Source organism: Palaemon carinicauda, chromosome 4 (assembly GCF_036898095.1).
Source record: "Palaemon carinicauda isolate YSFRI2023 chromosome 4, ASM3689809v2, whole genome shotgun sequence".
In the NCBI taxonomy this organism is placed as follows: domain Eukaryota; kingdom Metazoa; phylum Arthropoda; class Malacostraca; order Decapoda; family Palaemonidae; genus Palaemon; species Palaemon carinicauda.
In genome coordinates, this window is record NC_090728.1 from 191,178,470 (window position 1) to 191,193,927 (window position 15,458).

Genomic DNA, 15,458 nt, shown 5'->3' on the forward strand with positions numbered 1-15,458 from the left:
TATTAATGGTTAACATCTATGCTAGAGAAATTAGTACTAATTTCATCAACTTATTGTGCCCTAAACCTCCTTTTTTCATAGAAAAAAGTTATTGACTTGCTCTTTAAAAGTGCCACATTTTTACAAGAGTTCATTCAAAATTTATAGAAAAAGGCCCATTATTAGCTTCATGCAGTTAACATTTTAGTCATTGAAAAAGAGCCTACTTTATCATTTTGCTTAGGTGGAAGTATAACAAGATCAGTTACTCTTTGTCTACATATTTAATTTTACAGTTCTTTTAGGTGATTCTTTGATAAATATATCCCAAAATGTAACTAAACTATCTGCATTGGTACAGTGCTGTGAATGATACCAAATATGTTGCTAGTTTTTCTTTATTAAATGTTTGCATACAAACCTTGCATTTTGTCTAGGATTTTCTCTTATTCAACTTTGAAATTGCCAATAGCAGCTTTGGCTGCTTGCAAGTAATCATCCATATAGTCAAAGTCATTGGATCCAGCAACAGAATTTTCAGGCTGTCGATTTGCAATTTCACAGAAAACTGCATCAGTACAGAGTTGCTTGTAGTTGAAGCATACTTTGATGTCCACGTCAGTTTTATTTGTAAAGTTCCGATGTGTATAGTTTTCCAATTACACATTTCTCAGCCTAGCTTCCGTACATAATATTCTCTCATTGTTCTAAGATGAAGGTTGTGAAGAAAGATCATCGTGACTTGCTTTTTCAGGTCGGATTCTTTTAATTACTAGCTGAATTCCGAGGGCATGATGCAGTATGTTTAATAAAGAATGCTGGCCATCATTTAGCTTGATTTATATAATTTAAACTGTGTGGTTTGGTGTTGGGGAATGAGAGAGAATTCAGCATTGATATGACAGTCTTGATTTTAGCATCATCTGGTAGAATAAAGTACTGATTATCATCCTCAAAAACACCACTCGATTATTGAGGAACTTGTGAGATTCTTTAGCCACTCTCTGACCAGACGTCTGCTTGAACCTTTCTACAGGTACAAGAGACTTTCTGCTTGATACTTATTAGTGTTCAACAAATTCTCTGAAATCTAGTTTGTTTCCAGCTTTCATAAAAAACATCCCAATGTGCATAATAATTGCAAGACATACAGTACTGTACTTATCAAGAATTTTCTAAGACTTATCTGGCAGGAATTTTCCAGGATTTGAAATAAAGGCAATCTTGCTGCTTAAAGTGGTGGTGGTTTCTTGTAACTTCCTGGATGTAAGTATCACTTGCCTCTCATGGTGGCTGGACAAAGCTGTTCTATATGGTGGCTGGACAAAGCTGCTCTATATGGTGGCTGGACAAAGCTGCTCTATATGGTGGCTGGACAAAGCTGCTCTATATGGTGGCTGGACAAAGCTGCTCTATATGGTGGCTGGACAAAGCTGCTCTATATGGTGGCTGGACAAAGCTGCTCTATATGTTCAGATAAGAGTACCATGGGTAATTTTTTTTATTTCCAAAATTTTCCAGTTTCCATGCAAACTTAAGTGAGAACTTTTTTCAAAACAGTATTGGACAAGTTGGTTTGTTGTTTCTTGCAGCTTGGATATTTTACCTTGAGGTTAGGCGTAGTAGAAATATTTGCATAATTTCGACAACATATACTGGTTCATAGTAGATCCAAGTCCCAGTTGTTATTTTCAGCTGTTGAATTGTCTAAGATCTTTCCATGGGCAGGCTCACATAGGGTCGTGTCATAAATGACATGGTTAAAAGTTTAACCAGTCCATCGTTTTGCCAGCAGTTATTTGTTGTATTCCCCATTTAATTTCTGAAATATTTAATTGTCAAAATTAGTTGTATTCCCCATTTCATATCTGAAATATTTGTCAAAATTGCTTAATAATTTTTTATGAGCATAATTAATTTACACATTGCCCATTTCTGAATTACCAGAGCTTTAGAGGAATGATTTGTAACATTCCATGTGTATATATCAAAGAAAGTTTAATAAAATAAGCACAGATTCAATATTGCAAAAGTAATTTGTATTTTTCTTAACTATTCAAAACAGAGTTCTTAATTAAGAGTATCAACATGGCAAAGCTAAATTTAGGACTTGGTTGATATACAGTAGTTTGGAAAATACAAATAACTTATAGCGATTTGTTCTTAAATGAATACTAACACTTATCCTTTAATAGGAGAGTCTTCCTTGGGAGAGAAATGATTGGGAGAGAAATGAAGTGTATTTCTGGATATACCAATGAACTGGAATGAAGATGACCACTCCAAGTCCACCTTGCAACAACTTGAGCATCATGTAGCAAGCGTAAAGTTAGGCGATCGATAGATTGTCATAGAAGAGCCTGTATCTATGAGGATACGTCTGAATGTAGTCATTATGACTTGCATATTTGTCCTTCTTCCCATTTATTTGGGAGGATGAGAAAGATGCTTTAGTACTAAACTACCCTGAGTAAAAAAAAGATATTCGATCATGAGGCTTACCTGCATCAAGCATCCAGTCCGGCACTTAACTGAACTACTGTTGGTAGTTAAGGGAGTGTAATAAAGAAGAGAAAGACCAGTCGTAACTTTTTCTTAGGCTTATATTGCCCTCAATCATCTTGGAGTTGCTTCTAGTCCCATGAGGTAGCAGTGTTCGTAACACAACTTGTCAAGTAGCTGACACAGGACTATGGGTAAAGCTATCCGAGGACCTGTGGGTATATTCCATAAGTAGTGAGCAGTGAAGGTGTCTGTTGTTTCCAGTCTCCTCATAAGATATGAAGAGTGTTCTTAGATCTTCTTTACTTTTCCGATGCTTTGCACGAAGCCTCAAATTAGCTTCAGGTAGCAACATTGTGTCTTTACAGGACAGAGAAAAAATTCATCCTGCTCCTGTAAGACCATTATTGTAAAAAAAGAGATGGAGAAGGACTTTAATCTGGAGCTCTGAACAGCTAGATTCTGGGCCTTCGACACTCCTGGATTAAGGGTGAAGGAGACCTCTATTTTCAGAACCTAAGAATCCAGATGACATGCCATTCTGGGCTCTAGTTCCTGTGGAGAGCAAGACTGTTCAAAGGTCATCTTGAGCTTAGACAATTTACAATTTCCCCTGAAGAAGAAATAAGCTCTTCTGCCTGAAACCTGACTAGAGGCCGAGTACAGCCTTTTAATGCAGAGACAGAGGAGCTTCTCTCGACAAAGGTAGATTAGGTAATCTCCAATCCATTCCAGAGAGGCTCCAACCGAAGTATACCTTAAACAACACCGTTCACAGAATATGGATATTCTTTCAATACTTCGCCAAGCAGTTTAAGCTGATGCAGATAACATTAGGTCTGTGGTCACTAGGAATCCACCTGGATTATCCTGTGGACTGATGTTGCCATTAGTCATTTGAGTAATCACCTAATCAAGCTAAATGGGTGGAAAGGTTTATATGTCCAGATTGTCCTAGGAGTATTAGGCAGTGTCCTTGAACACTGCCTTCAGGTATGGCACTTGGAAGCAGAGTCCTGGAAGTTTATCTTTTAATTTAAAGAGTAACAGCTTGGTCAATGGTGATCGCTGGAGAGTGAGAAAACTATCCTCCAAGCAAGGATGTATGGGCCACTTCAACACTACATTGTGCAATTGAGCATGCCTGCTTGAGCATTCCACTTGTCAAGAATAAACCTAGCTGACAGCTCTCCCACATTATTGGCTGCCTGGTATGCAACTGCTTTTTCAACTCGCAAAGGGTTTATGAAACAGTACATCGTTGCTAGTTGAGGGAAGCCATGATGGTGTTGTTGTTATTTATCGATGCTATCAAGTGTCCTATCAAATTATATAGAAAAGGTTGCTATCCTAGTAGTGCTGGTTCTATTTCCAGCAGCTTGATATGCAGGTGCTTTCTTACATGGACTACATTGCCGAGGCAATATGGTTCCTCAAGTGGGTCCCTCCCCTCTAGTTGAGGTTCTCATCATTCAGCCACTGGGCCAGATCAAGCTGTATTGCTAGTTCCACTGGAATTAGATGGAAGGGGAATCACTGGTTGTTGACCAGTGACTCTTAAAAACACCTATGGTCCAATCACAGACCAAGGTGCCAATGCTTAAAGAGCTTTTCCAAAAAGGAAAGATGTCCCTGCAGACATTGTCACTGTCGTGCTTGAAGTACTTAATTATGCAGGAACAGCTGTGCTATCTCTTCAAGTCTGCCAATATAATCGTTCAATGTTTCTATCGGCACACTGGCACTCTATCCTCTGCTTGGGGATAAGACTAGCCTTTCCAGATTGATTAAGATTCGTGATTGAAGCAGTCTGTCTCAATCCTGGAGGGCGACAGGATCAGCTAATCGTCGAGACACATTAAGAAGTGAATCCCATTTGAGTGAAGATGAGGAGATGAACGTAAACATACAGGGACAGTAGACAGTCTGAACAGTCTGAAGTATGGGACAGTAGACAGCCTGAAGCATGACTGTAAACAGGTATGCTATTCCCTCTTAGACAAAGCGGAGGTACCTTCTCTAAGACCGATGGATGGGTTTTTGTAAGTCTGAATCCTATGGGTCCACAAAGTACAAAATGATCTTTCCTGCTGGCAGACTGTACAGTATTTTTAATCCAGTGATCGACTTCTCTCCAATAAAGTATTGTCTATAAAGGCCTAAAGAATAGTTTGAGTACCTGCACTTTGAGTATGTTCTTCTCCTCCATTGCTTTTACCTCTGCTACTAGGGTAAATGCCTTATGTGATTTTGGAGGTAGACTGAAGCATCAACAATTTGCAAGCAAGCAAGGAGAGGGGCAAAAGCCGGTGAAAGGCAAGTGGAGTCTGTCCCGGTTTCCCACCACCCAATTCTTTCTCCAGGTTGTCCATTGTCTTGACACATCCCCCACTCTCGGCAGCTGGAAAAGGAGATTGCTACACACTCCATCCTCCATCATAACCTCCACGTCCTGTGGGAAAATAGCCATAGATTCTAGCACTGGGGCTTTCCTTTGGGACCCAGGGGCCCACTGGTTTTCTGGCGGGAATGCCAAAATAGCCACCGCCTTTGTACCAGAGTCCTTCAAAGTCTGAATACTTCTCCCACGTTTGGAATTTACCAAATCTTAGGTTGTGGAACATTGTGTTACTGCTGCTGACTAGTGGTTGATTCTGGAAATTGCTTGAAATCTAACCATGGAAGCTGCTTCTATGCTAGCAGACTAAGGCCTAGAACTGTGTGTTCTATAACTAATGCCTTTCCACCAGGGTCCTTGCTGTCAGCACCGCTTCTGCTGGATCAAAGGGCAGAGGAGATGGTTCTGCCTCCTCTGGTATGTAAAATATCTGTTGTCAAAAAGAGTGCAGAAGGTAGGGTGTTGCTTGATTGGCTGGAGCGTAAGGAATTCCTTTCACCAGAGTTCTAGGAATTCCTAACAAAACTCCTGTATGCAGGAATTTGGCCCAAACAAAAACCTGTGAGCAACCCTGATATGCCTAGCTTATAGTGGCCATGACTGCTACACCCCCAAGAGAGGGAAAAAACAGAAGGGTAGGTCAGTCATTCTAGGCTTCTGATTAAACCTCTATCGTAGACGAGATGTACTTTTTCTCATGAGAGAGCTAGGCTGGCTACATAACCTGTTGAGGTTATCCAAGTGACAAATAGGTTGATCACTTGTGATCCGTAGGCATTAAAGCATTTCCCTCTGTGATGATTAAGGGATCATCTCAAATCAGTCATATGCCCTTGGTGACTGAGCAGATCTACTAGCACATTTCTTTAGCCTGGAATGAATCTTGACAACAGCACAGCTCTACAGAGTTGTCCACTGCCTAGATGAGTACCCGTTTTGTCAAATTGCAAAGACTGTACGAGACATTCCCTCCTTTCTTGATGACATACACTATGAGTGTGTTGTTGCTTACCAGAACATAGTGTCCTAATAAACTGGTTGGACAGCTTTCAGTGCTTGAGACCACACCCCTGAAGCAACTTTGTCACTCTAGTGTTCCCGCCACTCCTGCCCCTTGGATGTACACAAGTACAAAAGCATTTCTGGAAAAGTTTCCATCATTTAGCTACAATAATCGTTTCATACCAACTGTTCCACTGGAACAAGATGGAATGTGAGATTGCTGGCTAACAGCCAGTTATGCTTAATACTGCCAAAGCGATCACTGGTGAAGATCCAGTCGTGTAAAGTTTCTTCTTGTTTGAAGAAGAATGGTTGTGCTTGTCTCTGAGCCTGGTGATGCAATATTCTAAATGTAAGACATCTCCCAACTTCCACCAATCTCCAGATCATGACGAATGGACAGTAGTCTGTCTTGAACTCGAGGCAAATGCCTGTTATCTAGATACTCCAATTGGCTTATCCCATAAGAGCTCACACCAGAGTGAACTTGTGTAAAAACTTGGGGATATGTGGAGAGTCCGAAAGCGAGGAGTTTTAATTGGTACCCTACTTCCTTGAAGAGGAATTAAAGGTACTTTGTGTAGGACTGAAGGATGGATATTGGGAAATGAAAGTCCTTCAGGTCCATTGCTGACTGTGCAGTACTTGCCATCCTACAGGTTGAACACGTGTATTTAACTTCTTCAGCATTTGGAGGTTAAGGATTGGTGTCCAGGCACCGATCGACTTTGGCAACATAATGTACAGACTGCAGAACCCTCGAGAACAGTCTTGAAAGAATAAAAGTGCATTCTCTCCGTCAGTTTTACCTCTGCCACCAAGGCCAGAGTTTCCGGTGGATTTGGAGTAATATTCTGGTACACAATTTGAGTGCATGTGAGGTTAGGTAAAAAATATTTGAAGGGTAGATGGCATTTATTACGAAAAACTTCTCTGCTCCACGTTTTTTTTTTCCAAATGACATAACAGTCATCTTCCAACTTGCAGAAGCTAGAGGAGGGGAATGCAGATGGCATCCCTTCCCCCCCCCACCCCACCCCCTTTTTTTTTTTTACCTTGACTGCCCCTACGGTATTGGCCAGGAAGGACACGAAAGAAGTCGCCAACTTCAAACTAAACGAAATCAACTAGCTGTACTTTATCATTACTCTAAATCCTGAAATGTTTGCAAAGCAGGCGAGTATACTGTAATACTGGTTGATGCAGGAGTCTTCCTGAAGGCTGGCCTTGGAAGAAGATTCCATGTCAGTAGATTAAAGAGCAGAGAATACAGTTTTCCACCCTAATTTTTCACAGGCTTTTTTTCCTCCGTCAAGTAGTGTGTGTGTGACCAACAGGAAGAGCAGAGGGACTCACACCCCCAAGCATGTAGAATCTTCTTGTCGCATGTGTGTAATGTAAGATCTTACTCTACCAGCCTAGACCACGATATATTTCCAGAACTCCCCTCTGTCCAAGGCCACAAGCGTAAATCTAACCTTAGAAACTCCCTCAAGGTCTTTTGATCCTTGGGAGGTGGCAAAGCACCAATCATTGACTGCAGATCCGCCAACTGTAGCCCCCTAGAAGTTCATTGCAATACACAAAGGTGTGTAAGAAAGTCAACAAATTAAGACAAGAGTTTTCCATGTCCGCTGGTTGTGGACTATAGATTGGTATGACTGGGTTGTCGTAAACCTTGGAAGAGGGAGGAGTCAAAAATCACATTGGATGAAAGCTCTTTGCTAAAACAGCAAGCATGATCTGAACTGAGGACGGAACTGGGGTTATACTCATTTTTTTCTGGTCCTTCAGGCTAGACACGGGCTCTTGCATAAAGAGAGGCCCAATCAGCAATTCGTTTCCCTTTGGCCGGAGAGACAAGTACAGTGTACAGTAATTTAGTTTGCAAGTGTGGTATTGGGCACCAGGGAGATGCATTGTGTACATACCAGTAATCAGGAGATGAAAGACCTTATTACCATTCTCTTATATATGATGGATCATCTTGGTACTTGTAAAGAAGTGCTCCCAGATGGTAAGCTATTCTTGTTCCTGATGGGTGGACCAGCCATAGAGGATGGGGTGTTGCAAACAAGGTGCTCTAGTTCCTTATCGTGCGAGAGTCTACAATGAAATGGGTCAAAAGAAGAATGCTCATGCGGTGATAAACTACAAGATCGCCCAAAACACACTTATACCCTGTATGTTTCATTGCTCATAAAATTCATAAGACCCAACATTGATTTCAGAACAAACAAGCACCCTTTATTCTTACAGACGGCGAGTGTGCGTAGTCCGGTACGAGGAAGAGTAATAATAGTAGAGACGCAAGTTCTTGTTCTGCGTTCTGAGATATTTACCCTGTCTGGGTCCATTCTCCTCTCTCTCGTAAGAGAAGAGAGTTCGGTCGAGAATCCACAAAAAGGGGAAAGAAGAGCAAAGACCTGCCTCACAGTACACATGTTCAGTTCGGAACAAGAGAGTACTGATAAAGCAAGAGGGCAAACTCCAATACCGTACACCAAGACACCCAAGTCTAGACCGAATTTTTGTACCACACCTTCTCTCTCACATGTAGGCAGGGAGAGATCAGTCTACTGCAACTTCTGTTGATCTGTCTTTGTGGACTTCTAAGACATGACAGAGAAGGGTACACGATTCTTGGAAATCTCTGGGGATGAGGTCTTGGAAACCAACAAGAACACTCATATGAGGAAGAGGTCACAGGGTACTTCAAAAGCAGAAGAGAACACAAGCAGGTCACATGCTCTTATGAGCCCTAACAGGTGAAGTAGTTTTAAAAGACACTGTAGGGGCAGCCTTAGTTTGAAAAACACTCTAGGAGCAGTCTCAGAAGTACTGGTGGTGGCAAATCTCCTCCCAATGGAGAAACAACAATGTCTAAGGGAGATCAAATTTCATGGGTTCCTGTTGATGTACAGGCCCATGTAATGAAATGACAGCAAACATAAGGCCATTCCCCCACAAAAAAAAAAAAAAAAGCTGTAAAGATGATTGGATTAAGGTTAGGTTTGCACAAACCTTCCACTTTTTTGTGGCTTTACTTTGGAAAAACTGCCTATCTGTGTACTTTCAATTTGGCTTTGCTAGGTTTTCTCAAGCACAATAGCATGTCTTCATAGTTATTAATCTATTCTACAAAGAGGAAGCAAAAAATTAAAAACGCCAAAATTTGAAAGGCTGGAATAGTACGTGTACTACTGTATTTGCAGCCGAAGTCGGTAAGTGATAGTCTTGGTGACTCAGATGAGCCAATAACTATTATTCCTTTGTTAAGTTTCAACTGTCATTCTAGCTTTGCTTTAAGTCATACTCTTATTAAATGACAATGGTTTGTTTTCATGTAGGAACAAGAAAATATTTAAGTCATAATTATGAATACAAATTCAGCTCTATCAGTTTTTATATAATACTATAATATACCCATCCTAAAAGTTTATTATGATAGAGAAGTCTGATGTGATAAACTGTATCCTTTTATGATTATCAGAAATGCATCGCGATTGTATGGCCCAAGATATTCTTAAACTCTTTTGTCACTGGTACTTGGGTCTTTCATGGTTATATGCCAGTATTAGTGTTTAGCAGTACTGTACCATAATCTATATTATATATTTATAAAAGTTAAATTTTTGGTCCCTAATGTACTTAAATTTTTCAATGCTTACAGACCAACAGGATCACTAGAGCTTTACTTCCATGCCGCCATGTGTGCGTTTGCAGGAGCTGCTGTAGTCGCCTGGAGACGTGCCCAATGTGTCGTACCAGATTCGAAGCATATTTCCTCGTATCTCCAGAGGACGAAGAACCCGATGATCAGGAAGAATCCATTGAACAGGACACACGTTCAACGTGGCAAAGAATTTGCGATGTAATTAACAACACTTTATTTCTGGAAGATTAAAATTATCATTGTTTGAAAGCAGGATTATAAAAAGAATCTTTCATCAAGAAGTGCAAATAAATACTTAATTTAGAAACAAACCAAACTATGATAAGTGATAAATTTGTTCTATAGTCACCACAATATTTATTAATAATATTTATTAGAAAATATATATAGTTGCTACAACATTTAAAAATATATACATTTAAAAATATAGTGCCCATATTTAATTTTTTTCCAAAAATATAAATATAATTAACTTTTTTCCTTCATGCTCCAGACCTAAATAAAAACAAGCATGATACTCGCTAAATGATTGGATTTATTTGTTTAATATAGCCCAGTGCTGGGACAGGTGATGCCATTCAGCACCCAAGTGCAATTTAGGATAAAACCTAAGAATTACATAGAGCTAAAAGAGGTTGGATAGCAAGATGGAAGAAAAGGGAAGCAAGAACAAAGATAAAGTACAGTAGAAGGATGTAATGAAAGTGTAGTTAGGAACTGAAGTAATGTTGCAAGAACCTTAAATTAATGCCTACATTGCACCGTATGATGTTCACTGGCAGCACTACTTCCCCTAGTGTATAAAAACTGATACTTAGACGATTTCATTGTAAAAATTTATATGATATACTTAATGCATTCCTTTTTATACACCTACCAATAACATGTTAGAAAATTATGTGCTGTACAGAACAGTATACAGTGTATGCATTCTATATTACTGTACAATAGAAACTATTACACTTAGCTATTTCAGCTTTATCAAGAGCCTAATAACTGCACACATTCACAAAGGAGGGACTTTATTAACCCTGCAACTGCTTTAACAACATGCTTTCCCAGACTGATATTTTAATTGGGTAATATACACAAACAAAGATAACCATACGCACAGGATTATAAAATGCATGTAGGTACACTGTATATAAAAATGTTTCGAGGTTTATTACTGAAAGGATAAGCTTTATATAGGTGAATGCTTAAAGAGGGAAAAAGCACTTAGGTGTCTATGCTCATGGATTGCAATATGTATTTATGTAATTAATAAATTATATTTACAAATAAATAATTTTAGTTTCTTTGTTACTTTAAATTTGATACCATCATCTAATAAGTTATATTGACAGTTTTTTTTTTCTAATTTAGATGTATCCAATCAAGAATTACCAGTAAATGAATCTCTAAAATAAAAGAAATTCTAGTCCAGTGAAACCAGAAGGATATTGTTCTTGGCTCTCTAACTAGGCAAACAATTTGTAATATGATTTTCTGTCAAAAGAAGTTTGGTTTACCAAGTCACACTGGATAAAACTACAACAGTTTTTTTCTAATCCTTCTCTTCATTTCCTCCATACATCTACTTGCAGACTGATCATCATACTACTTTCCAAATCTTACAATTAAGGTTTTCAATGTAAGATAAAGATTGGTATATTATGGCTCCATACACAAATGGTATTGGAATATAAATTTAGTGAGACTTCTAGATTTGAGAGCTGAAAATTAAATACTGTTAAGGGACACTTTAACCCTGGATAGGTACGCTCCTCGAACACCCCTTTAAGGGTATACTCGGTCGCGAACGACCCCGACTCCGAAAAAAATTCAGGAAAAATTTAGTTATGCATCAATCTGTATTGTTTGACTTGCTAAAAATACTTCAAAGAATGCTAAAAACTACTGAAAATATAAATGATACCCATCTACAAAATAACTATTTATTGGAAATATATTAAAAATGTTATTTTGATAATAAAATAAATTTTTGAATATACTTACCCGGTGATTATATAAGCTGCAGCTCTGCTGCTCGACAGAAAACTCTACGTAAAAAATCCGCCAGCGATCGCTATGCAGGTAGGGGGTGTACTTCAACAGCGCCATCTGTCGTGCAGGTACTCAGTACTCATTGTAAACAAAGAACTCAATTTTCTCCTCGGTCCACTGCGTCTCTATTGGGGAGGAAGGGAGGGTCCTTTAATATATAATCACCGGGTAAGTATATTAAAAAATTTATTTTATTATCAAAATAAAATTTTTCAATATTTAACTTAGCCGGTGATTATATAAGCTGATTCACACCCAGGGGGGTGGGTAGAGACCAGCAATAAATGTTTACATTAATATGAGCTAAGGATTTTTTATTTCATTTTAGAAGTTATCAAAATAACAAAAATAAAATAAATAAGTACCTGGTAAGGAAGTCGACTTGAACAATTACTCTGCCTTTTTAAGTACGTCTTCCTTACGGAGCCTCGCGATCCTCTTAGGATGCTGAGCGACCCCTAGGATCTGAAGTATGAAGGGTTGCAACCCATACCACAGGACCTCATCAAAACCTCTAATCTAGGCGCTTCTCAAGAAAAGAATTTGACTACCCGCCAAATCAACCAGGATGCGAAAGGCTTCTTAGCCTTCCGGACAACCCAAAAACAACAATAAAAACATTTCAAGAGAAAGATTAAAAAGGTTATGGAATTAGGGGATTGTAGTGGTTGAGCCCTCACCCACTACTGCACTCGCTGCTACGAATGGTCCCAGGGTGTAGCAGTTCTCGTAAAGAGACTGGACATCTTTAAGATAAAAAGACGCGAACACTGACTTGCTTCTCCAATAGGTTGCGTCCATTATACTTTGCAGAGATCTATTTTGTTTAAAGGCCACTGAAGTTGCGACAGCTCTAACTTCATGTGTCCTTACCTTCAGCAAAGCTTGGTCTTCCTCACTCAGATGGGAATGAGCTTCTCGTATTAACAGTCTGATAAAATAGGATAAAGCATTCTTTGACATAGGCAAAGATGGTTTCTTAACTGAACACCATAAAGCTTCTGACTGTCCTCGTAAAGGTTTAGTTAGTTTTAAATAGAACTTAAGAGCTCTCACAGGGCATAAGACTCTTTCCAGTTCATTTCCAACCATATTTGATAGGCTTGGAATATCGAACGATTTCGGCCAAGGACGAGAAGGTAGCTCGTTTTTGGCTAGAAAACCAAGTTGTAAAGAACATGTAGCCGTTTCAGATGAAAATCCGATGTTCCTGCTGAAGGCGTGAATCTCACTGACTCTTTTAGCTGTGGCTAAGCAAACCAGGAAAAGAGTCTTTAAAGTGAGATCTTTAAAGGAGGCTGATTGTAGCGGCTCGAACCTTTCTGACATGAGGAATCTTAGTACCACGTCTAAATTCCAACCAGGTGTAGCCAAACGACGCTCCTTCGTGGTCTCAAAAGACTTAAGGAGGTCCTGTAGATCTTTGTTGTTGGAAAGATCTAAGCCTCTATGACGGAAGACTGATGCCAACATGCTTCTGTAACCCTTGATAGTGGGAGCTGAAAGAGATCTTTCTTTCCTCGGGTATAAAAGGAAGTCAGCTATTTGAGTTACAGAGGTACTGGTCGAGGATACTGATACTGACTTGCACCAGTTTCGGAAGACTTCCCACTTCGATTGGTAGACTCTAAGGGTGGATGTCCTCCTTGCTCTAGCAATCGCCCTGGCTGCCTCCTTCGAAAAGCCTCTAGCTCTCGAGAGTCTTTCGATAGTCTGAAGGCAGTCAGACGAAGAGCGTGGAGGCCTTGGTGTACCTTCTTTACGTGTGGCTGACGTAGAAGGTCCACCCTTAGAGGAAGAGTTCTGGGAATGTCCACTAGCCATCGAAGTACCTCGGTGAACCATTCTCTCGCGGGCCAGAGGGGAGCAACTAACGTCAACCTTGTCCCTTCGTGAGAGGCGAACTTCTGCAGTACCTTGTTGACAATCTTGAACGGGGGGAATGCATATAGGTCTAGATGCGACCAATCTAGGAGAAAGGCATCTATATGAACTGCTGCTGGGTCCGGGATTGGTGAGCAATAAATTGGGAGCCTCTTGGTCATCGAGGTTGCGAAGAGATCTATGGTAGGTTGGCCCCATGTGGCCCACAGTCTCTTGCACACATCCTTGTGTAGGGTCCATTCTGTTGGAATGATTTGTCCCTTCCGACTGAGGCAATCTGCCATGACATTCAAGTTGCCTTGGATGAACCTCGTTACTAGTGAAATGTTTAGATCTTTTGACCAGGTGAGGAGGTCCCTTGCGATCTCGTACAACGTCATAGAGTGGGTCCCTCCTTGCTTAGAGATGTACGCCAAAGCCGTGGTGTTGTCCGAGTTCACCTCCACCACTTTGCCTTGAAGGAGAGACTTGAAGCTTTTCAAGGCCAGATGAACTGCCAGTAGCTCCTTGCAGTTGATATGCATTGTCCTTTGACTCGAGTTCCAAGTTCCCGAGCATTCCCGACCGTCTAATGTCGCGCCCCAGCCCGTGTCCGATGCGTCCGAGAAGAGAACGTGGTTGGGAGTCTGAACAGCCAGGGGCAGACCCTCTCTGAGGCTGATACTGTCCTTCCTCCAAGTCAGGGAAGACTTCATCTTCTCGGAAATGGGGATCGAGACCGCTTCTAGCGTCTTGTCCTTTTTCCAGTGAACAGCTAGGTGATATTGAAGAACGGAGGTGTAGTCTTCCTAACGATACGAACTGTTCCAGGGATGATAGCGTCCCTATCAGACTCATCCACTGCCTGACTGAACATCGTTCCTTCTTCAGCATGTTCTGGATGCATAACTGGGCTTGACTTGTTCTGGGGGCCGACGGAAAAGCCCGAAAAGCTAGACTGTGAATCTCCATCCCTAAATACACAATAGTTTGGAATGGGACCACTTGAGACTTTTCCATATTGACCAGGAGACCCAATTCCTTGGTCAGATCTAGAGTCCACTTTAGATCCTTCAGACAGCGACGACTGGAAGAAGCTCTTAGAAGCCAGTCGTCCAAATAGAGGGAGGCTCTGATGTCCGCTAAATGAAGGAATTTGGCTACGTTCCTCATCAGCCTCGTAAACACAAGAGGAGCTGTGCTTAGGCCAAAGCACAGGGCTTGAAACTGGTAGGCAACCTTTTCGTAAACGAATCTCAGAAAAGGTTGGGAGTCTGGGTGGATGGGGACGTGAAAGTATGCGTCCCTTAGGTCTAAAGAGACCATCCAGTCTTCCCTTCTGACCGATGCTAGAACGGACTTTGTGGTCTCCATGGAGAACGTCTGCTTTGTGACAAAGAAATTCAGCGCACTGACGTCTAGCACCGGCCTCCACCCTCCTGTCTTCTTTGGCACTAAGAAGAGACGGTTGTAGAAGCCCGGGGTTTGATGGTCCAGGACTTTGACTACCGCTCCCTTTTCTAGTAAGAGACACACCTCCTGTTTCAATGCTCGTCTCTTGTCTTCCTCTCTGTACCTGGGAGAGAGATCGATGGGAGACGTTGCTAGAGGGGGTTTTCGTACAAACGGGATCTTGTAACCCTCTCTGAGCAACTTCACAGATTGTGCATCTGCGCCTCTCTTCTCCCAGGTCTGCCAGAAGTTCTTGAGTCTGGCTCCCACTGCTGTCTAAAGAAGCTGGCAGTCAGACTCTGCCTTTAAAGGACTTGGTTCCTTTCTTCTTCCCACGTCTCCCTTCGGCACGAGCACCTCCTCTGCTGGAGGCTCTGCCACGAAAGGGCGGAATAAATCTGGACGCTGGAGTGTCCATCCTTGGTCTTGACAAGGTAGGCAAAGGGGTGGCTTTGCGGGCAGAGGACGCAACCAGGTCATGGGTGTCCTTCTGTATCAAAGAAGCAGCAATCTCCTTAATCAAGTCCTCTGGAAAAAGGC

At 41.1% G+C, this 15,458-nt stretch overlaps 1 protein-coding gene and 2 long non-coding RNA genes across 3 annotated transcripts in view; 2 read left to right on the forward strand and 1 right to left on the reverse strand.

Moving 5' to 3' along the window:
* LOC137640296 (cell growth regulator with RING finger domain protein 1-like) overlaps positions 1 to 10,855 on the forward strand; it is a 48,741-nt gene extending 37,886 nt beyond the window's left edge. The window contains exon 8 of the mRNA XM_068372924.1: positions 9,555 to 10,855. Within this exon, the coding sequence (XP_068229025.1) occupies positions 9,555 to 9,788 (234 nt within the window). The 3' untranslated portion in view covers positions 9,789 to 10,855. The remainder of the gene's footprint in view (positions 1 to 9,554) is intronic.
* LOC137640299 (uncharacterized) overlaps positions 1 to 15,458 on the forward strand; it is a 329,826-nt gene that overhangs the window by 183,799 nt on the left and 130,569 nt on the right. The window lies entirely within an intron of this gene.
* LOC137640297 (uncharacterized) lies at positions 336 to 9,691 on the reverse strand. Its single transcript, XR_011044326.1, has 2 exons — positions 9,553 to 9,691; positions 336 to 1,801 (listed from the first exon to the last, which is right to left on the reverse strand). It is a non-coding gene; the product is annotated as an uncharacterized lncRNA (long non-coding RNA).